Source organism: Python bivittatus, unplaced genomic scaffold (genome assembly GCF_059951505.1).
Source record: "Python bivittatus isolate LINGU-HERP-01145 unplaced genomic scaffold, Pbiv_v1 ctg000310_np1212, whole genome shotgun sequence".
Lineage (NCBI taxonomy): Eukaryota > Metazoa > Chordata > Lepidosauria > Squamata > Pythonidae > Python > Python bivittatus.
Genome location: NW_028277054.1, coordinates 203,263 through 225,933, shown reverse-complemented (window position 1 = coordinate 225,933; position 22,671 = coordinate 203,263). Strand labels below are relative to the sequence as shown.

General features: G+C 57.0%; 1 protein-coding gene across 8 annotated transcripts in view; it reads right to left on the bottom strand.

The window, feature by feature from the left end:
* SIPA1L3 (signal induced proliferation associated 1 like 3) overlaps nucleotides 1–22,601 on the bottom strand; it is a 35,495-nt gene extending 12,894 nt beyond the window's left edge. For 4 of the 8 annotated variants that reach the window (XR_015795933.1, XM_088139612.1, XM_088139615.1 and 1 more), the window contains exons 1-8: nucleotides 22,483–22,601; nucleotides 20,045–20,157; nucleotides 4,120–5,720; nucleotides 3,553–3,683; nucleotides 1,160–1,348; nucleotides 764–938; nucleotides 517–620; nucleotides 13–196 (exon numbers count right to left, since the gene is read on the bottom strand). Coding sequence is in view for 7 of the 8 variants with exons in the window: in XM_088139612.1 (XP_087995738.1) it covers nucleotides 13–196; nucleotides 517–620; nucleotides 764–938; nucleotides 1,160–1,348; nucleotides 3,553–3,683; nucleotides 4,120–5,488 (2,152 nt within the window). In the remaining variant the exon portion in view is untranslated. The other 4 variants (XM_088139616.1, XM_088139617.1, XM_088139614.1 and 1 more) reach the window with 3 other exon arrangements.
* Nucleotides 22,602–22,671: the final 70 nt, after the last annotated feature.

Below are 22,671 nucleotides of genomic sequence, written 5' to 3'. Positions count from 1 at the left end.
ACGCAGACTTACCTGTAGCGGACATTCTCCGTGCAGGGGTTCTGGGCACAGACAATGACAAAGACATGCTGGAAATGAGAGCGGATGTTCTGGGGGGTGAAGGGCAAGGCCCCCGGCTCCTGGAAGATGATGGTGACGATGTCGTTCCCAATGTGCCTCTTCCTGAGCAACTAGCGGGGAAGACGGACTTCAGAGTCTGGGAAGGAAGAGAGCCCTGATCCCAGCTGAATGCCCAGGAGACCAGAATGAGATGGCCCCGGCAGGGCCAGGAGATCAGAAGCTCATGGACTTCCTCCTGGGGGCGGGAGAACAGCTTTCTCATAAGCGGGGGAGGGGGGTCATTGTGAAAAAGAAGAGAAATGACAGGGCCAAAACCACTAACCGAGCCCCACGATTGGTAGCAATACCACAGTTCAACTCCAGGATGCATCCGCGGCCACCCAAGACAGAGAAGGGTCCTCTCTTCTCCTCTAGGCTCGATGTCCCCACCTCCCCGCCCTGCTGAGAGCCAGATACCTGCTGTCTGTTGTTGGGGGTGTACGGGAGCATCGTGGACACGTGGAACATGATCTCGTAGCCCTGATAGGTTGTGTAGAGGGAGTGGGTGCCTGTGGAGTCGGCTGCAAGGAAAGCCACCAGGCAGAACTTAGGAGGGAGGCCGGGGCCTGTCAGACTCCCCCCGAGCAGAGCGAGGGAGGGTGTGCAAGATACCGGCGGAGTCCTGCCCTACCACACCCTTAAAGAGACCTCAGCAAGGACCTACTTTTGGTATCCAGCTGCGCGGCATACTTGCGGAAGCCCCTCAGGCACACCTTCTCTCCCAGCAGGGCCAAGAACTCCTCGAAGGCAGGCCCGGCCTCCTCGTTGTTGTACATCTCCTCTTCCGAGCTCTGGTTGGCCTTGCAGTACAGGATGCCCACCTTGTGCTTCCGGCAGAGCTGGGGGGAGGGAGGGGAGTCCCACTCAGAGCCCGGGAAGTCTGCCAGCAAAGCCAGCTGGTGGCCAAACCAAGGAGGGACCCTGGGGAGGCATGGAGCCTCTGGGCAGAGAAAAGGGTCTTAATGCACCGTAGGGAAGGCGGGCGGGCAAGGAGAAGAATCCAGGGTCCGCTCTGCCCTGGCTGTTCCTCCTCAGCCCAGTTCGCACACAGCTTGCTTACCCCTTGCTCATCCAGCTTCCGCAGCTGCTCAGAGACTTGGGGCACACTCAGGGCCAGGCGAAGGCAGTGAATGTTCAGCTCGGGGACCACATGCTCCAGCACATCCTTCAGGGGGAGACCACGGACAGTGCCGTGCTTGGTGGTGGTGGGTGTTGCATCTTCTAGGATGGCACCGCGGAGGGTTGTCAACTGTAGGGCCAGAAAGAAAGAAAGAAATGAAAGCCCACCCCAGCAAAAGGGCTCCCCTGGAGCACGGCACCCAGGAGCTCTGCCCGTGGGAGGCCAGAGGGCGCTACTTGGCAAAACAAGCCGCTTTTCCCGTGCAGGCCTCGTGCCCAGCGCAAGCAGGCAACCTCCTGTGCACTGGGGCTGAGCATGTGCTGGGGGAGGGCCTCAGCGCCAGGTGCTCCTGCAAGCAGCCGGCCGCAGAAGGGAGATAGAAGATGGCCCCCGCCCTCCCGGGAGCAGGAGCAGAGCTTGTCGACTGAGCCTCGGGAGGCCTCTGGACAAAGCTGCTCCGTGGCGCTCCATGCTGGAGGACGGCAGCCGTGCTCTAGAATACGTCTCCAACCATCAGAGAGGCTAAGAGGAGCCTGAGGGCTGATCCCTGCACCATCCTGGCAAGCCCCTCTTTCAGCCTTAGCCCCTGGAAAAGCTGTTTTTCTTAGGGAAGGAAATGTGCAGGAGGAGGAAAAGCCCTCCGCATTCAGAGCGAGGCCCTGGCCCTGGAGGGGAACCACTTCCACACATCCAAAGATGTACCACACAGGGGACGCGGCAGCTTTCCCCAACTGGGACCTTCCAGACGTGGCGGCACGCCAAGTTGGGGAAGGCCAGCAGCAGCTTCAGTATTTCAGACGGCCAGCACAGCGCTGGATGCATGAAACCCTTGGCTGGGGTTTTGCGGGGCTGGGGGAGAGCGGCTCTGGTCATTCAAACAGCTCCCTTTCTCGAGCCGCAAGGCAAAAACGGCCTCTTTGGGAAGTTTCAGCTGCAGGATTTAAGGGACTTCCGCACCCTCAAGCTGGCCTTCCTTCCCTTTCAGTGGAGAAACTCTGGGGACAACCAGAAATGTCCCCTCCCCCGGCCAGGAACTGGTCAGCTTCCAGCTTCATCGCCTGCAATGCCCTCTGGTGGGTTGGACTGACTTGCTTCACGAATGGCCCTGCTCAGGCCCGACAGTTCCCAAACCACCGAAAGTAGCAGTTCCACTACAGGTAGTCCTTGCTTACCGATGGTAATTGGGACCGGGGACTCCGTTGCTAAGCAACGCAATTGTAAGGTGCGACATCATGTGATTGCGCCGACTTACGACGGCAGTTCTGTCAGTCCCAGTTGCCGTTGTTAGACGAATCTTGCATTGTTGCAGCATCCTGCAGTCACATGTTTGCCATCTGTGACCTCCTGCTGGCTTCCCCATTAACTTTGCTTGGCAGAAGCCAGCAGTGAAGGTTGCAAATCACATGACCGCAGGACGCTGCAACACTGTAATTGAGAGCCAGTTCCAAGTGCCTAAATTCCGATCATGTGACCGCGGGGATGCGGCAATCGCCACAACTATGAGGACCGTCATAAGTCCCCCTCATTCAGTGCCATCATAACTTTGAAGAGTCGCTGAACAAGGACTACCTGTATATTATAAATCAGTCAGACCCCACCTGCTGTCAGGACCCCACTCTTTGAGGAGGATCCATAGGAACAAGAAGGGCAATGGGGATGACCAGGAGAATGGAAACTGCCTCCTACAAAAGAAAATGGACCTTAGCCTTGCAAAAAAAACAAGGGATGGGAGAGCCCTTAAGAGGCCACAATCATTCCAGAGTGGAGGACACACAAGAACAGACCTGTTAGAGATCCCAGCTGAACGTTACAGAAAAAGCATTAAGAGTAGGAGCTGCCTGCCAGCGACCCAGGTAGTTGCTGGTCTGCCCTTCCTAGAGGTCGTCGAGCCAGGCTGGGGAGGCTTCAGCCTGGAACAGGGGCTTGGCGGCATGGTTACAGGGACCCCTTTCCGCTCTGGATTCGATGATGAAGTAACTGTCAAGACTGGGACCTTCCCACGGGAAGAGTAAAGGGCAGCCTCTTGCCTCCATCCCAGCCAACCGACCGTCCTCCTGGTGTCCTGGCAGGTCAGCCACAGAGGAGGATCGAGGAAGCGCCTTGGGCAGGCAGACGATTCTCCTCCCCCTTGAGTTTCTCCGCACTGGGGGTGCAGCCAAGAAGAATTTTCCCAGCCCAGTTTGGGGATCACAGGAATTGAACCGAGCATGCAAAACTCACTAACTCCCAGAGGCCATTTTTTAAAACCAATCGCCTTCAGGATCCTGCAACTTTTACCTCCTCCACCCGGCATACCCCGTGGCCCTCAGTGGCAGAGAGCAACAGCAACTTACCTCGCTGGTGCGAAAGATAACCCTGTACTGGTACTGAGGCCCATGGTCCCGATGGTCCTCCAGCTTCTCACGCCTGATGCTTACGGCCACGGGGCCCAGCTTCTCATCCACCCCAAAGTAGTTGAAGTGTTCTGATGGGGGAGATGGGGAAGGGAGCAAAAGACACCTTAGCCGTCCATCCTGCACTTCCCGCACTGCATGTGCCAGCAGTTACTTACGAACCTGCAGAAGTTCTCACCCCTCCAGCAAGGCTGAAACTTGGCCACCCAGCTAAGCCAGGAACAGCCCCCAGTGAGTCAAAAAGGACGTGAGACGTAACAAGAGGCTCGGGACACGCTTCACACCCAGGTGGGATATTGGAGATGCCTGAGAGGAACCCCTGGGGGCCTCAAAACTGTGTGGGGAGGGCGAGCAGGAGGAGGAGGAGGATAGAAAATCAACCCCTTAGGAATTCTGGCTTGCAGTTTCTATTCAATGAAGAAAGTGGCGTGTTCTGGGTCCAAGCCTCATCCTCAAGGGGTCTGCTCCCCCCCAGCGCCCAAAAGGGCAAAGCCAAAAAGTGCCAACCTTTGCCATAGAAGTAGTCCCGGTAGTAACGGGCCCCCAGGTCCACGTGCTCGAGGCTGTAGTGCTTCAACCGACCGACGCTGCGCTGTGGCTCCTGGGGCATCTCTAGCACGGAGATGCTGGCGTTTGTGCAGTAAGGGGCAGGCGCCATCTCCGCAAAGGCCCCCTCCCCATAGCTGCCCAGGGAGGCAGGAGAGAAACTGACGTTGCGCTCCCGCTCACCCCCAATCTCGTTGCGGAAGTGAGGGCAGCTGAGCAGCAGGCCGTTGCTGTTGCTGTCCCCCGGATCGTGCTCCAGATTCTCTTTGGAGTTCAGGTCCTCAGGGCTGAAGAAGGCGCCGGGGGGCTCCAGGCCTGCCAACCCGCAGGGTCGGGAGGTGGCTGAGACTGCAGCTGCTGAGCCGGCAGAGGCCGCTGAAGCTCCCGTAGTGGTGTTCCTCCGCTGGGCCACGCAGACGCGCCTGGCCACCACCTCATTGAGGTCAAAGAGCATGCTCTGGACATCATAGTGGGCCAAGCTCTTCTGGCACAGCCAGCCCCTGCCCACTTCCTCTGCCTCCCCCAGGGCCCGACTGGAGTCTCCCTCTGCCCTGCCGCTCCGTAGCTTCCGGAAGATGGAGTCCCCTCCGCCGCCCTCTGCTCGGAGGCCCTTCTTGCGGGGCTTCTCCTTGGGATGAAGGGGCAGCCCTGGTTCAGTTCTGGCCGCTGCCCTGGTACCCCTGAACGTGTCCGTCAGCTGCTGCCGCTGACCTGCTGCCGCTTTCCCGCTCTGGAACTCTTTCAGCATCTCATAGAAGCTTTGCTCCAAGACGCCCTGCGCGTTGATAGAGGACGTGCTGCCATACTCGCGGAAGAGGGGCAGGCCGCCGGCAAGCCTGGCTCCCCGGGGCTCTGCCGTGGCTTCCAAGTCGCACTCGCTGAGTGTGACCTCACTGCTGCTCCTGTTCCTCAGCGCCAGGAATCCCCGACCAGGGGACCGCGGCCACCCATCCTGGAACTCGGTGTCCTGGGACCTCCTCCGAGCCCGGCGCCGGGCACCATTTGGCCCCGAGGGGACTGCGGCCTCACTGGGCAGCTGCCCATTCTGAAATTCCCACAGCGCAGAGGCGAGGGCCTCTGGAGCCTTAACAGCGCTGGGGGCAGCTGGCTCCTTCAGCCCTTCTCTCTTGGGGGGCCAGTCGGCAATCCGGGCCCGCACCCCCATTTTTGGCATGGCAGGGGTTGTTGTGGCTGGTCGCAAGGGAGAAGCATCGTCTGCATGTGTGGTGCAGCCATTTTGGGCCCAGGATCCCGGAGAGGAGTAATCGCCCCCTTTCAGGGTCAGGCCCCCCACATCGCAGCCCTCATGAATAGGCCGATATGCTGTCATAGTCTGACTTGGGCTCCCTGCGGGAAGGCGCTCTTCATCTCCATTGGGACATGCACAACTCAGCTGTTATGGGGGGGGCTAGAGCTGGGGGGCACTGGAACACGTTGAGGTTGAACGCAATATCGCCGCTGCCATAAGCACCTGTCCTCAAGCCCCAGTGTTTGGAGAAGACTGTGGTGGGACTTCGGGGCTTCCGCCAGCACTCCAGGTTATTCCAGCAATATTAATCATCCTGGAAGAGGAGAGAAAAGGTGGCCTTAGCCTTGTAGCTCCGAAGGCACATCACAGGGCAGGCCCACTTTGCTGCTGGGGGAACAGAGCTGGAACCTGCTCTTCTACCGAAGCCATAATATGATATTTGAAATATGCTCTACGTACTCTGGTAAGTCCAAACTCCCCCAGATTTGTGGACATAGGACATCATCAAGAATTGACTGTGGGCCAAGTAGCAGAAGCCGCCCAACCCTGATGTGTGACAGCCCTTCTCTGGTGCTTCTTCCACCCTCAGAGAAGAATCAGGCTGATGGTCAGAGGTGGAGCAAGATCCAGAGGAAGGTGCAGCTGTTCTTCCAAAACAGAACCCCCCCCCCAAGCCTCTAGAACTAAGCAGGTATTGGAAGGAGCTCTTCCAGAGTTTGGGGCTCCTTACACAGAACTTGAAGATAAGGAGTTTCTACCCCCTTATAACATACCCAATGGAGTCACTCAAATGAGGTTGAGAGGCCAAAGAAACACCAAACTATGGGATTTGCTATCGCAGATGCAGTGAGGGAGACCAGTCCGGACAGTCATAAAAGGGACTGGGCCAAGGGATGGCTATCAATGGCTGCTTGCCCTAGTGGGGAGTAACCACCCTCAGGATTGGCACCAGGCAGGGAGCTCCTCACCACAAATGGGTTGGGGAAGATGAGCAAAGGAAGCGACATCCTGCTCACATCACACTCACTGGCTTCCCCCCGGGGCCCCAGATTGCCCCCAAGAGGCCACTGCTCAGATCCAACTCCTCCCCCTTTCATCTACGTCCAAACAGCCATTTTTCCCAAGGACCAAGAGGAACTGGCTTAGCAGACAGACGACAACGCGCCCAAGAGCGACCAGCATCACAAGTCAGCGGAACGGCTGGACTCCCGCAGAAGACCCGCAGGGTGAGCTCTGAGGAGAGCAATCATTCCCAGGTTAGGAACTGAGAACCCACCACCTTGACTACTGCTCCTCTTTGGTCGAGATGATTATCAGAAAGAGTGAAAACTTGCTTGATCACAACTGTGGAAAAGCGTGTGGTATGCACTCCAGCTCCTATGAGACGCAGGCGGTCCCTAGAGCCCTTCACTGGGCCCTTGTCCCACTGAGCCAAAAGCCTGCAGCGCTCCCCCTCGGCGCAAACGGTCCTCCCCACCAGCTGCTTCCGGGAGCCACATGCAGCCAAAGGACCTCAGAAGCAGGCAGAGGATTGGGACCACCCCTTCACGCAGAATCATCCCACTGCGTGGCCCTCCTACGCAAACGGCGAGGCTGTCTTCGCCTGGATATTGGGGCGTCCTGAAGTCCAAATTCCTCCCACAGTCAGGAGGCCAGCGGAGAACCCCCAAAAGCCCCAAGGCAGGCAGGGTGCTTGGGCGGATGGCTCCTCGCCTTTGCCCGCGTGGAGCAAAGCGGGAGGCAGGGGAGGCAGCCCTCCTTCCCTGCCCATTTATTTACGTAAAAGATTGTATGGCCGCCCATCTTAAACAAAACTCTGGGCAGCTGACAGCAACACAACTGCTTTAGCTAGCAGTTATGAGGCCCCTGCAGTCCTCATAGCTTAGCCAACACGGAGGCCTCCAACTACAGAATCTCAGGTGGGCCACGAGTGGATGCTGGCAACGTGGGGAAGCAGGAGTCTGCGGGCAGCACTGGATTATACCCCAGCAAAAGCCAGGATAGCCAATGCCTCCCTCACCCCCTGGCCTGGATCCAGCTCTCCACGAATCTCACAGCCGGCACACCATTCCTCCCCGCCCATCAAGAACACCATTTCCACGGAGGCTGTCCAGATCCACAGTTGCCCCGGTCTCGGCTGCCCACAGGTCATGGAACAGCCCCAGACAGAGTCTCCCTCAGTGCAGAAGGGAAGGGGGCAAGGACTTTCCCAGGGCACGGGGAGGGGGTCTGTGTCTGAAGCCATCCTTCTGGAGCAGGGCAAGCCGCTTGCAGCCAAGACCCAGAAGGGACGCCATGGCACAATTTGGCTCTGCTGCCCTGAATGCCAACACGCCCTGAACGATGGAGGAGACAGACTTTATCAGGAGGAGGAGAAAAGAACTGGGCAAGGCAGGCCAGACCTGAGCAACAGGGAAGGAAACGGGCCCCTCCCTCCGGAAAGCACAATGGAACTGCTAGCAGAGACCTCCTTGGGCCTCTCCGCTTGACGCTCAGCCCTGCACAGCAAGACGCTCCTCGGCACCTGCTGCAAGAACCACGCAGCGCAGGCACTGCCAAGGCAGGAAATCTGCCTTCCTTGGCAGGCCCTCCCCAATCGACCCGGAGGACATCACACTGAAGAAGGCGCAACAGACCACGTGGTGCTGGACGAGCCCCATGCTCCAAATTTCACTCGCGCAGCATCCCCCAATGCCTACTGGGAAACGCTTAACTGCCCGGGCCTCAGGAAAGATTCGGCGGCCGCCCCCCACACTCTGCTTCCCCTTAATAAATAAATCACGGGGAGTTCGAGCCTCAGAGGCTGCGCTTGGAAACGCTGCAGTGGAAGTTACTCCTCCGGCTCTCGCTCACCCAGACCTCCTGCGGCTGGTCAGGATAGACAGCCCCAGTGCCCAGCCCGACTCGGACCTCCGACTGCGGCCCCTGCCAGCTCGCTCAGGAGTCCTGCTCCCCCGCAGGCAGGCGGGCACTGCTGACTGGCACGCAGCCGGGCTGGACTTTCGACCCTCATCCAGCGGTAGACAAACATTTCAGACCAGGCAGAAGCTGGACTCTTTAGCGAGAGGGGTCTGGCTTTTGGAAGAGCTGGATGCAGGGGAGGGAGCAACGCAGCCCCACAGCGGGTTTGGCAGCTCCTCCCCAAAGGTGGCCAAACACAACTCACGGAGCAGAGCTGGCACTTTGCCCCCTCTCCGCAGAGCGCTGGCCTGCCCAGGCTGCAAGGAAGAGCAGTGGGGAGCCACAACCGCCCTTCCCCGACCAGGAGGTGGCCCGGTTAGGAGCCGGGACCGTCTTGCAGCCTGTCCATCCCTTGCCCGTCTGTTCTGCTGCCGGACCTCGAAGGCACCTTCCTGAGAAGGCAGGCTGCCTCCTGCCCGAGCAGTTTGCTGACTCCAGGACCGTCCAGGGTCCCAGCCTCTCCCGCCCAGCCAGGCAAGCCAACAGCCCCAGCCTCAGGCCACCAGACCGGAGGGGACACACGCAGACCCTCCTTTCCACGCAGGCAAGGAGACCTGCAGCTCAGGCTAGCGTTCCCCTCAGGAGCCATGAAGACTGGGCTAAGGAGAGGCATCCTCCAGGAGGACTCTTACGGCCAGGCCCACCCCTATTAGCGGCTGCAGAGGAGCACACCCTTCTTGCCTCCTGGGCAGCAATGGGCCTGGCCAAGCGGCGCTTAAGTCCTCCTGCCTTTGAGTGGGAACTTCCCTGCCAGGCCCATCGGTGTCAGTTGCCTCCCGCAAACAAAAGATTCTGGGCCACCTCCAGACTCTTTCCAAAAGTCCTTCGCACGAACAGGACAGATGTGCACATGGAAGCCTTGCCTAATTATGTTCAGGTGCATGCAAAAATGACCATGTGATACAAGTTTCAAGGACTCCCTAAGAGAACAGAAGCCAACTCAACCTCTAGGCGGAAGAAAGTTAACACATTTTCCACAAATGCAAATGCAGGCTTGCTATTTCTGTGCAGTTATGCACAATCTGTCCAGAGCTCATAGTTTGGCACATGCCTGTAATCCTACAGCTATTTCTCCCAAGGACTTGTGAAGGGAGGCTGCTAACAGGGCCAACTTACTTTCTGCAGCCAGAAGGCTGACAATGGTCCATCATTTGCCACACCCTGAACGGGACATCTAGAAACACCCTGCCCTCAAATGCACAGCCAGCAGTGGCCCTCGTAAAGCCTTCCCTTCATGCCATCAGCTGCAAGTGAACGCTTCCTTCCTTTGAATGGGAGGAGGGCTCTGATCCATGGGCTCTGCCCCTTGGAAGCAGGTGGCCATGGTTCACCTCCTTCCTTCTGGTGGGAACCTCCATGGCAAGAACCTGGTGGCAGAGCGGAGGTGGCCTAGCCAAGATGTCTCCAGTGCTGGAAAACAGCAGCTTTGGGAAGGCTCCAAAGAGGGTCCTGAAAGTTTTTCAAGAGATAGCTTTTCTCGAGGTACCCCAATAAACCCTCATGGGCACTTTGGTACTGGACTCAAGCACCCATGAGCAGCACTGCATGCTCTTCATCAGCACACAAGCACGGCTGAGCAAGGCCGGCCCCCGGCACGCCTATGTTTGGGAAGGGACCAGCGCTCCAGGGCCAAATTCTTAGAGGACAGGATGCCATCCCCTAGGTAACGGTTTCTGCATGCCAGGGCTCGGCTGTCAAGGGGAGAACTGCTTGTTTGCTCCGTCACTCAGAGGGCAAGGCAGAACAGCCACCTGGGCCCTGTGATGAAGGCGGCAATTGTGACCCCCAGCCATTCTGCCCCCTGGCTCTCTTTGCTCTGCCACCTGCAGCCAAGACCCTCCTGTCTGGGGAGGGGGCACTGCCTTTTCAAGGGCTGCCCACAGCAGAGCTCTCCCGACTCCTTCAATCAGCCCAGGGGCACCAGCAGGAAAGCACGGCCACCTTCAGCCGAGGAAGCAAGAGGGGTGCAGGGGCCTCATCCCCCATGCTGAAAAAAAGCTCACACCCTCCAGGAGAGCACTTCCACCTCAGTTTGTTTGTGGGGGGACACCCCCCCGAGGCAACAACTACCATTCATGCCACATCCAAATGCATGGGCTGCAGCATCCAGTTGGGACTGACCCAGCTGGCAATGCAGGAGGCAGGAGGGGTAGGAGGGCAAGAGAAGAGCCTGCTGGTCTCCCGTAAGGGCTCCGTTCCTTTGGGCAAGCTCACTTCCCAGCCTGAGAGCCACAAAGCCACGATCACCACAAAGAAGACCCAGCAAGGATGGGCAATTGAGAGAGAGGAGGAGGAGGAGGAGGCTTCTGTACAAATTCAGGTACGGCCCTGCGTGGCACAGGCAAGGGCTCCAGCTTGGACTGGGCAGAGATGGAGGCCAAGAGGTCACTCTGCCCAAGCAGCAGCTGAAGGAGAAGAGGCTGCTTGGGGAGCACCAGAAAGACAGGCCTGGACTTCCCTTGGGCAAACGTGTGCACACGCACACACACACAGAGGCACCCTCTCTTACCCCTCTGCCCCCAGGCAAGGCTAACTGTTGGGCTTCTGGGGCACACAAAGATGCTCACCCTTGCAGAGCGAGATTAACTCCAAGGAGCCAAACCTCCCCAGAGCCACCTCCAAGAATATTTTAGTAAAGTCCAGACAGCGAACAGTTGCCGACATCTTAATTTTCCAACAACAGCCCCCCTGCCACATTCCCCTACTGGCAAAATTAATTGGGGGGGGGATTTCTTTCTCAGGGCTTGGAGGAGGGAATCATGTATAAGTCTTTGAAAAAAATCCCAGTGAAATCCATTCCACGCACACACTGCCCCTTAGGTCTGCTGAGCCACATCTGTTCCCTTCCTGTCTCGATGCTCCATGCAGCCTCCTTGGACACAGCACTCAACTGCCACAGCCCCCGCCCCCAGCTTTATGTCTTAATTATGCAGGTGGTGGAAAGTGGAGAGCCTCTCTCCATCCTAGAACTTAATGGGGTACCCCAGTGAATTCAGGGGAAGAGCAAAGGAAGAGCGAAATGAAGAAATGGCTCCCTCAAGATGCCCCAAGAACTGCTGTCCTTTTGCCTGGCTTCTAACACTCCTGGTGGTATTTGGCTGGCCACCGTGGGAACAGAATGACTGAGGGGGTGGCATTCACCCTCATTACCCCCGATGCAGGAGCCTGCAGACATGCTGAAGGAACCAGAGAGATGATGATGGAGGGAGACAGGACAGCTGGGAGTCACTGGGAGTTGGGCGGCTTATAAATGTAATAAATAATAACAATAACTATTATTACTATTACTATTACTATTATTATTATTAGACGCCCACCGGAGAGCAACAAGGACAATGGTGAAGAGCTGTTTTCTATAGCCACAGAAACCAAGACCAGAAATAACAGGTGTAAGTTGCAGATGCCTGAATTCGATTTAAACGTAAGGAAACACTTTCTGACAATAAGATCTGCCCAACAGTGGAATAATCCAGGTTGTGGGTTCTCTATCTCTGGAGGCTCAGAAGAGGCTAAACAGTAATCTCTCAAGGATGGTTTAACTGATTTTCCTCCACATCGCAGCTGTTGGAATGGATTACCTCTGCAGTCCCTTCCAACTCTACAGTGGTATACTTTTAGGTTCCCAGAACACCTATTCTCATAACATGCATGCAGATGCGGAAGCCTTGCTTCACCCATCAGCCTCTGCACATCTCTTAACCAGCTGAAGAGGGCCCACGCTGCCAGCTGACCTCCAGGACTGCTAGGACTCCAGAGCCCATTTCTTACAGTCATAGACTCCTTTCTGAGCTCCTCTGGAACGCTTCTTCCAGGCGAAGTTCACAGCTTATCATCCCAATGACTCACGTTGCGCTTCCTGCAGTGACATTTCCCCCAGCAAACGGAACGCGTTGGAATTCACCAAAGCAGGCCCGCGCAGCCATGGTTATTTTGTGCTCATCAGTTGGGGGAACATGCTCTCCTTGGCTCAGCGGCTGCTCCTTGGCCTTCTCCACTAAGCAAGCACCAGAGTCAAGGAAATAGTACAGGAGCCAAACGAATGCACAGTGACTCAAGACAGATCAGGAGGAATGGGAGCAAGCACTGCCCCACCAACTATGTGGCACGGATGAAACCTCAGAGAGGTATCTCTGCCTTTCCAGCACAAGGCTTGGTCTGCTCGATGGGTTGGGACCCTTGCTATTAACCCAGGATCACCAGATGCGCAGGCCCATCTCCGATGGCTTCTCGTCCACCAAGACCCCAGGCCGAGTCCCTGGTCTGTCCGGCAGCTTCCAGCCACCTTTACATCAAATCACCTCCTGTACCTAGAATTGCTCCTTCCAGTGCAGAACAAGGCTGAAGCCAGAAAGCAGCGTCCTGGAAAGGGCAGCGATGAGAAGAGGCCCAGTCGCTTCACTAGAAACCAGAAAGCGTCAGCTCAGTGGGTCATGAGAGCATCTGACCGAGTTCTTGAAAGCAGCAGATTAACAGCCCGATTCAGGAGCAGATTGCAGGAAGGTAAGATGACAAGGCCCCATACTGACAGCCGGGGGCCTCAGCAAAGGCACAAAAGACGCCACACCAACGCCCGGCCCGAGTCCATTACTCCGAAGGAAGAAGGGCTAAAAGCAAGTGGCATGGCCTGAATCAGGGAGATGACCCATGCTGAGCACTGCCTTCGATACTCAGTTCCAAGTCAGGTTTATCTCCTCCCCACCCCAACCAGAATTTGGGGCTTAAAGAACCACAACCAGCAACATTCAAATGCAGGAAGAGCCGGAGCTGTAAACTGGTGGCCCACAGGACCGCGGGCAGCTTCATCCGCTTGTCAGCTCTCTGGCAGAGGCACACATCTCATCGCTAGTCGCAGACCGGATACCCTCATACCTTCTGCTCCTTCCCACTGACTCCCCCCACCCCCCAAGCCAGGAGCTTGTGCTGGCCCTCTCAGCCGAGCGGACTGCTCTGCCACCTCAACCCCACCTCACTCTCCCTGATCCACAGCGCCTGACTGCGGCCCTTTGGTTTGCAAGCCGCAGAGCAGGCACCCAAGCCGCTGAGGCCTGACTAGCATTTTGGACTGATTCGGACAGACGCTACCAGCCACTGAAGCCAGTATACAAAAGGAGTTGAATCTCCCCAAACTCTTAAGCAGCTGCATTTCCTAGCAACTGACATTCCCAAAAATATCTTCCAAAGACACTCAAAGGCAGTAAGGTTGAGACTGATGGAGTGGGGTTTTGTCTTCTTGAAAACAGGCTTGATGCGTGCACTGGTGTCTTCTGAGCAAACCCAGGGCAAGACCTGGATCCTAACCCTTCGTCTTTGGGTTAAGCTCACTCCATCCTAACCAAGCCGGACACGAACTCCTAGGCCTTCCACTTCCACTTCCGAGGCTGGCTGACTATCAATTTGCCAATATTTAAACCTCTCAGACTCTGCTGCCAAGGAATCCAAGGGCCCGGCTGCCCAAGGAGGAAAGAGACACCGTCTTGGCTGGCGGATCCCCAATCATGTCCCGGAGCCCAGTTGACTCCAGAAGGGCTGGCGAAGCAAGGGCAGGAGGAGTGGAGAGCAGTGGCCCTCGGAGGTCCACCTGGGCCTGGCTATGCCCCCCGGTTCTCGGCTCCTCCCTCTCTTGTCCCAAATGGCTAGGTCATGAGCCCCAAGGCAGTGCTCCAAGCCACTGCAGCAGCTCTTCCCCTCCCACCAGCTGTGGTCAGCGATGAAGGATTCTCACGGCTGCCCAGGACAACAATGGGTGTTTCCTCTGATTCGGCTGCGCTGCTCTCCGCTTAATCTTGGCTTACCCCTCCCTCCTCCCCGCAAGCCCACACTTCCTTCTTGCTAGGAAGAAGCGGCAACTCACCGGCCGGCTACCCCTGCTTTTGGCCACAGCCCAGGCCACATCCTTCCTGGCTCCAGCCTTGGAGGACGGCTTCCTTGCCTGCCCGCGGCTTTTCCGGGGAGCCATGACAGTTACCAGGCGACCAAATCCGGGGGACAGATTTGGAGCAGCAAAGCAAAGCGACTGCCTGCAGCTGGCTGGGGGGCCCGCCACATTCCTCCTCCTGCTCCTCTCTGTGCAATGCAAGGAGGGAAAAGGAGCTGCTCTTTTCCCAGGATCCCGTGAATGCTGGGGCACCAAGCGGGGCTACTCACCTCTGCACCAGCTTGGCCGGGACAAGGGGGAGACAGCAGGTCTCTTGGCAGCCCCACAGAGGCTGACGGGGGACCCTGATCAGGCTGAGGCTGTCCTTGGCCCCGCAGAGTCCAGGGGCCCCTTTGGAACCCGAGGCGAGTGCACCCCTCCCGCTGGCATCAAGGCAGACATGTTTGCTCAGCCCCGGACTTGCTGGCAGCACCTCTCCTCCTCCGCCTGGCCGCCTCTGGCCACTGCCCAGGGCCTCCGCTCTGCCTCCCCACGGCCTCCCCTAAGTTGCAAGAGAGCACGCGAGGCCAAAGGCTCCCTGGGAGATGAGGGTGAAAGAGCAGAGTGCCTGGGCCATTGCCCGGTGCAGCCCGAAGCTGCTTCTCCCCTCGGACCCCAGGGGTGCTGGAGCGTTTGTGGGGGAAGCCCATCGGCCCTTGGGAAGCAGCTCAGCGCCTGGGGCTGGCAAAGAGCGGGGGGAACGTGCGCATGCAGCTCTCTGAGGTGCTCCCGATGACACAAATTAGAACCAGCATCAAAGATGGACGGGGGCATTAATGTTGCACTGTTGGGAAAGAGCAGCTATTCCTATAAAACCACGTACCAACTGAAAGGAAAAAAAAGCTTTTAGTATTTCAGGAAGCACCAGCCAACCCACTAAGATGATGCATAAAATGGGGGTGGGAGTCGGGGAGCCAGACCTGTGAAACGTCTGCCACTGCCGCTACCCAACCTAACAACCAAGGCTGCCCTGACAAAAACAATTCCGCTGCACACCGAAGCCTCCAATGAAGCCGGAAGAGTGGCCACATCTGGCATCCTACATATTTAGCACTGCAGGCGCTGAGCCTTCACATCGCCCGCTACAGAATAAGCCTGCTTGCTCTTCGCGAAGGATCCCCTTGCCTCCTTGAACAGGACGGATCCAGGAATTCCATTTCCTGGACGGGCAGACCCAAGGCTGGTAGCAGGAAGGGAAGCACCGAGGCAACAAATCAGCAGCACCCACACAAATGCGGGCACAGGGGTTGGTGGAAGAGGAGCAGGTGGTCCCAAGCAGAGGTCTCCACCTACTGTTCGTGCCAGGTACAAACTCTGAAAGGAGGGACAAAAAGATGTAAGGCACTGTTTAAAACAACAGGGTCTCCTCTGGCACTTTACAGATTAGTAAACATATTAATGCTGTTAACAGCTGTTTATTAAAGCTTATTAAAATATACCGACCTAGACCAAACACAGAGAAGTAAAAAAATACATTGGAGAGCACCCAAAAAAAGCCTATGCATGCCTACGTCTGGGGAGCAATCAGGTCCAAAAACATCTTTCATAGCATTGGTGCAAAATTTGGCTACAATCATAGAGCCTGGTCACCAATTAAATAGCGCAGAACTGCCATACGGGAGCAGTCTGAATAGTTTGTAATTAGAGGGGAGATTAACTTAGCTCTCCAAAGTGGTGGATAGATCATTTCAATAGCAGAGAATATCCATAGTTCAGGGTTCAACTGTGGGGGCCTTGGTGCTCTCTGAACTTGGTGGCTGGCTTGCAGATGTTTCATATCCCGACTAGGTAACTTCATCAGTGCTCATAGGGTAACATCACAGGACATTGCAGAAGCGTGTGTGCTACTGTCTCAATTTCACAGTCCAAGCGAATCTTACCACGAGCACTCTTGGCAAGGTACACCATTGTATCTACCCAACAATGCCACTGAGGGGAGAGCATCCAGACACGCCAATGGGGAAACCCTCCTCTGAGACAGGACTAATAAATGACGCAGGTACTGGGGAATTGTGAAAGGCGAGCGCGTGAACTCATTGCTGCAGAGGTGACACATGCTGGTTCTGTCTCTTTGTAAATCAAGATCTAAAATCCTCTGCCAGAGCTCTCCCCAGGCTTCATCCAGGCCCAGCACAGATAGACCACGGGCTGAGCCGACAGTGAGCCAGATCATCCATTGTTTGTTTCTTCCAGGAAGACCGGCATCTGTCAGAACTAGCTGGGCTAGAGATTCGCCTCCCCAAATTGGTTTAGGCCAATACTTCAACTGGCAGAGAGAAGGAGGTAGCTGATTCCCGGGTCAACCTCTGAAATCCCCAAATGCAGAGACTGCCCTGGAATGGGGAATGGGAATAAGACCCCACCCAGAGGAAGAAGCAGGACTATAGGGAGGAAGAAAAACAGAAAGGGATGGGGGGGCAAGGGGAGTGGAACACCACCCTAAGCGTCCTCACGCAGCAATCCTAGGAATACTTGTCAATGAGCGACCGAGACCTGCTAAGGCACCGACAGTCCTACAGAGTAGGGCTACCCTAATCTCACAGGAAGGCTATTCAAGGCTGGAGCCAGAACGGAAAAGAGCCTTCCAGTTTCAGCCCCTTGGCTCCATGGTTGTGCAGGGTAATTAAGAGGCCATCCCCAGATGGATGAACCACAGGGGTAGATCCTGGCTGGAGAGGGTGGTCCTTGGTCAATGGGACAGTTTGACCAGAGGCCTATGGAAGCAGGGACCGTCACCTCTCCTTTTGCAAGAGCCCAGCCCAAGCCCAGTCCACCTTGTTGCCCAGCAAAATGAGCGGATGCAGCAAGGCTGAGAAACCTGAGGCATTTTCCCACGCGTCTAGATAAGAACTTGCTTATATCTTGGCAATTCACCGACAGCTCAGTGACTGGAGGCAGCCCAGGTCTCCCGACCCATGGGCTGTTCTATAGCCAGACCATCTTATTATTATTTATACTGTATTTTTATGTTTTACGTAAGCAAAGCAAACACACTGAAACAGAACCCATTTTCAGTGCACACAGCATGTCTGATTATGCCCCATGTTGTAGTCTGGTATCTCACTTGTCTCCAAATGTGCAGCATTCTCGAACAAGGGATCCTTGCTGGCTCATCTGACCGAAACTACCAAAAGAAGCAGATCAGCTCGTAGAAGCAACAAGGCAACAGAGGGAACCCCAATGCGACCGACACGCCTGAGAGGTTCCGGCCCCGCTCTTCAGCTATTCTCGGCTTAACAGACGCATTGCATTTGTGTCTTGCAAGACCGGTCAAGGGTTCTCTGGGCCACTGACCAAACGTACAATGAGGTGGTCCCTGCGCCTTCCAGGCCTCTGCTCTCCCGGTCTCTTGCACCACAAACACCTTGTAGCAGAAGCACGGAAGTGGTGAGGAGGCCTTAACTCAAGCCGGAGACATGGCTAGGAAGGACAGGAGTTGTCCTGACACATGTCAGCACACGCATCCCTAGGAGGGAAAAAGGCCTAACAGACCAAAACTGAGATCGAAAACCAGACGGCTGCCCTTCAGATGCCCCACGGTGTGCGCGCAATCCGCTTAACCAGATCGGATATAAGACCAACAGCTGCACTCACACAATGGACCAGGCTTGGTCGGTTTGTGGTTCAATATCTTGCACAAAGGTTAATTTTTTCAGTCTTTGGAGGATATAACCCAGTAAATAAAAATCAGTCAATCAACCTGGTAATCAAGTCAAGTGTCGTGCAAACTCATGCCACACTCAGTGAACTCAGCTAGTGCAGTTCGCCCATTTCTGTCCCTTTCGAAGGAAGCCAAAGAGAAGAAGCTCCACGCACAGCCAGCATAGAGCAACATCCCTGCAAGGCTTCCCCTTGGAGGGCGTTTGGAGACCCTGCTAGCAGGCAGGGGAAGAGGCGGCCCACGAGTGCTGGTCTCTGGGAAGCTCAACAAGCCAGAGTGGGAAGGAACTTGGTTCTTTACCTGGTTCAGTTCACCTCTTCCCCAGCTCTACATTCCTTGCATTGCAGGAAAAATGCCAGTTAAATTAGGACTCAAAGCAACTGGAGAGAGCTGAAACAAAAAACTGGCATACCAGCCAAATCTGGATGAAGACCTCGGGACACAACCTCCACCTGCTGACCTAGCAGAACACAAGAGTCCGTGACCGCTCTCAAGTCCTGGACCAGCTCCCCCTGAGAGAACATAACCCCAAACAAGCCGCCACCAGAACCAGTGTTGACAGAGGAGACTGTTGTTTGCAGATATACAACAATTCCATCTTGCTAAGGCTTGATCTGAGTTTGTTTCTCTCCATCCCGACACCACCAACCTCCAGACAACATATCAAACAGGGGGCAGCGTCTCCGGCAGGGGCCATCAGCAGCATACCAGGGGAGAGAGGAGCCTCCACACATGGAAATTGTTTCTATCTAAACAGGACCCTCCTAATCCAGTTGGCTGCAGCAGTGACCAGAGGAGCTCCCAGAAGAGCAGCCACATTAAATTGTTACCCGGGGGTAGTGGTGGTGGTGGCAGTAACAGGATGTGAAGCAACTAACTTTTCAGGTGAGAAATCCACAGGACTTTGGTTAACAATGGTAACTGGGACCAGGAACTCTGTCGCTAAGCAACACAGCTGTAAAGCGCAACATCATGTGATGCACTGACTTACAACAGCAGTTTCAGTTGCTGTTAAGTGAATCCCATGTGGTCATTAAGCACAATGTCACATGATCACCATTTGTGATGTCCTGCCAGCTTCCCCACTGACTTGCTTGTGAAGGTTGCAAATGGCAATCACATGACCACAGGACGCTGCAATTGTCATAAGTGCAAGCCGGTTGCCAAGCGCCTGAATCGCAATCACGTGACTACAGAGACGCTGCAATGGCTGTAACTTTGAGGAACAGTCGTAAGTCCCCTCATTCAGTGCTGTTGTAACTTCAAATGGCCACTGAACAAACAGTCGCTAACCAAGGACTACCTGTATTACAGAAAATCCAGTAGGGCCATGCCAACTACCCAGCGCGCTGAATAACACCCCTTCTGAAAAGATCTCTACGCTGGACAGAAGGAAAAGAAATCTCTTTTATTGGAACCTGTCCCAAAAACATTTCAAAGAAGTTGAATAAACAGACCAATCTACATTTGGGGGTAGAATTTGGGGGTGGCCAGAAGACAACTGGCAAAGGACACAGCTCCTCTGGCTACCGTTTGGCTGTCCAAACTAACATACAACATTCCTTACCCCATGAATTTCACTACATTCTGCCTACAAAGATTTCCGCCGCGAACAGAAGGTGGAATTCACAAGAACCGAAAGTCTGAGCTGGAAACAGCTTGTGAAGCTCTTGGAAGCAAAGGCAACCGTGCTGCGCCACTGGTCCGCTGAAGGATCCCAACACAGCAGCTTACGGCGCCTGCGCCTCTCCTGCTAGACCAGCTTCTGCCCTGAAAAGGGTTTTCTGCCACCTTTCCGCGGGGTGGGAAAGCGTTCAGCAGGTAGGAGAGACGCTCCTCCAAGGCTAACCTTCTGGAGTTGGTGGTGGTATCAGGCAACGGTGGGTAAATAGCAAGACACCAGAGGAAGTTGCAAGAGGGTTTTGGAAGGCTGAAGACTGCCCACCCATCCTTAAGAGCCCGCAGATGACTTAGGTGATCTTGGTTCACTCAGACCTGAGTTTGTCTACAATCCTGGGCTAGGCTAGGTAATCCCAGCCTGTTTCAAGATACAAAGGACAAAACTTGGAGGCGGCGGCGGTGGTGACGATCAAGATCTTACCTGATTGAGACTTCCAGCATCTCTTCATCCACATTTTTCAAAGCGGAAAGGAGTCCTCTCCTGCCAGCTTAAATCACTCAATCAGTCTTTGCAGGCCAGCTTTGAACTCCTCCCTGGTTGAAGGAATGGAGAAAAAAAGTCTCTCTCTCTCCTTGTATACACACAGAGAAACTTAAGATCACAAATGGTTTAGGAAATGTCCCTGCAAATCTTGAATTCCACCTTCCTGCAGAAAGATGATGCTTGTCTTCCCTGCATGCAACTAACTTGGTGTGGCAAAGGCTAAGGGCGGCCAGGGAGGGGCCCTGCCCCTCCCCAGAACCCACTATCCCGGCCCTGCTCCTACCAGAGGAGTAGGAAGCCCCCTGAGCCAGGCAGCTGAGAAGACAGAGAAGCCCCACTGCAGCCGCTAGAGGCAAGGCCCAGCTTCCTCCCTTTTCAGGGGCACACGTCTGAAGACTGCCGGGAGGATCTCTGGTGCAGCAAAGGGGCAACAAGAGCGGCTGCCGTTGGCCCCAGCCAGGGATCAGGGGAGCTGCAATTCCACGCACACACGAGTTCCAGGCTGCTGCCTGCCCCCCAAGCGAGAGCACAAGCCCCACTCCTGCTCACATAGCTCTGCAGCAGGGCAGAGAGGCCCTAATATCAGAAGCAACCCAGAGACACTGGGGAAAAAGGTGGCTCCTTTCTGACCCTTCATTGTCACGGGCGGTCAGGGGGCTTCCAAGAGCAGGATTCGCCCTTAAGGAGCTCAGGGCACAGGCCTCCGACTCCAATCTTTTCCAGCCATCATCCCCCCCCGTCCACCCCCCTGGACAGTCTGCCCACCCCACTTCCAGGTGCCTGCAGCAAGAATGTGGGCAAGGCAAACACAGCCAGGAGTGGCTATTTGTTTGAGAGCGATTATGTGCCTCCAAGTCAAACAGAAATCTCCCTCCGCCTTTGTTTTTATCAAGGCAGGCTTGTGCTGATCAAGGGTGTTCTGACCACGTGGTTTCTCTAAAAGGCGGGCCCACTTTCTCAGGTGTACCTATGAAGGGTGCAGGTGTCTCCGAGCGCGAGAGTGGGCTGTGGAGGAAGCACTGCACTGTGTTCTTCTCAGGGACCCCATCGCAGCCCCCCAGCAGAAAACATCAGGACCTCTTTGGCTTCCACCATCGAAAAGCACTGGGGCCCAGACAGACCGCGAGCTGGGTCCCAGGGAACAGCCCCTTTGCCCGCTGCCCCTGCCCAGAAGGTTTGCCAAGCATTGGCTCCGCTCCCACAGCAATGCTCTAAAGGCCTAAGGTGCAACCCGGGCACACGGTCCGGGAAATTATCCAGGCCAGAGGAATCTTCTAAGTTACCTGCCGGGAGCGCTCAGGAACCAAAGCTGCCCAACGTGGAAGTAAAACTTCCCGATGTCCCCTCCGTCCAGGCGTCCCTGTAACTGGCAAGGCCAGGGATCCCACCGCCCGCCAGAAAGGTGGCTTTGAGCCAAAGGGGACCCGAGACGCGGCGCGTTCAGTTGGCGTCCCGGGCGGAAAGCGGCAGAACCCAGCGGAAGCGAATCCCTCCGGCTCAGGGGCCTTTTGGGACAAAGGCGTCGGCTACAGACTGCTGTGCTGGTGACCTCAACTGGGGCCGCCCCCCGCAGACCTCTCTGCTACCCCCAGGAAGAGCGCCCTGCCTCCTCGCATGGGGGCCGGGCGACCCCGAGCCCGAGGCAGACGGCTCGCCTCAAAGGCTTCGGCAGGCCGGGAGAAGGCCGGCCGAACGGCGGGAGACGGCCGAGAGCCCCTTGGGGCAGCCACCCTGAGGGCCCCGAGGCCCCGGGGAGCCCCGCTTCCAGCCCAACATGGCCGCTCAGCGTTCCTGAAAAGTTAGTTGATCCGATTCTCCAGCGCGCAGCTTCAGCAAACCGAGCAGGAAACGGGTCTCGCGCAGGAGCTGGCGAACGAACGGCGGCCCCTGCCCGGCGCAAACCCCCCCGGCCCGCGCCCTCAGGCTGCCCCGCCCGCCCGCCGCCCACCCACCCGCTCCTCCGGCCCTCGTCTCCGGCGCCCGCCGCCGACTGCGGTGCCCGCGCCCTGTGCGCCTCGGGCGGGCACCGGCCCAGGGCACCGCCGCGCCCACCTGGCTGCCCCGGGGGCGCCCGCCAAGGCGGCGACAGGAGGCTGCCGGCCGGGAGCGCCCTCGGCGAAACCCGCCTCTGCCCGCCGTCCCGTCAGCCGGGGGCCGCCCGCACCTGCCGGGGCCCCGCAGCTGCTCCCCGCGCGGCAGGCCCGGGCGCCCGGCACGAAGCGCGGCCGCGAGCACAATGGCGCCGGGCTCCAGGCGAGGGCCGCCTCGGCCGCGGGGCAGCGGAAGGTCGCTGCGGCTCCGGCTCCGGGTGCCCGACGCCCTCCGCGCCTCGGCCCGAGGGGCGGCCGGAGCCAGCGGGGAACGAGCGGCCTCACCTGGCGCTTGGCGGCGGCGGCGGCGGCGAGCGCGGAGCACCCGGAAGGAGGGCGGGCGGGGCCGGCGCGGGGGCGGGGCCGCGGGAGCCCCGCCCCGCCAGCATGTGCGGGCGCCCGCCTTCCGCCGCCCCCCCGGCCGGGCCCGCGCGCGGCTCTGCCCTCCGGCCGGGCGGCGGGCGAGGAGGGGGC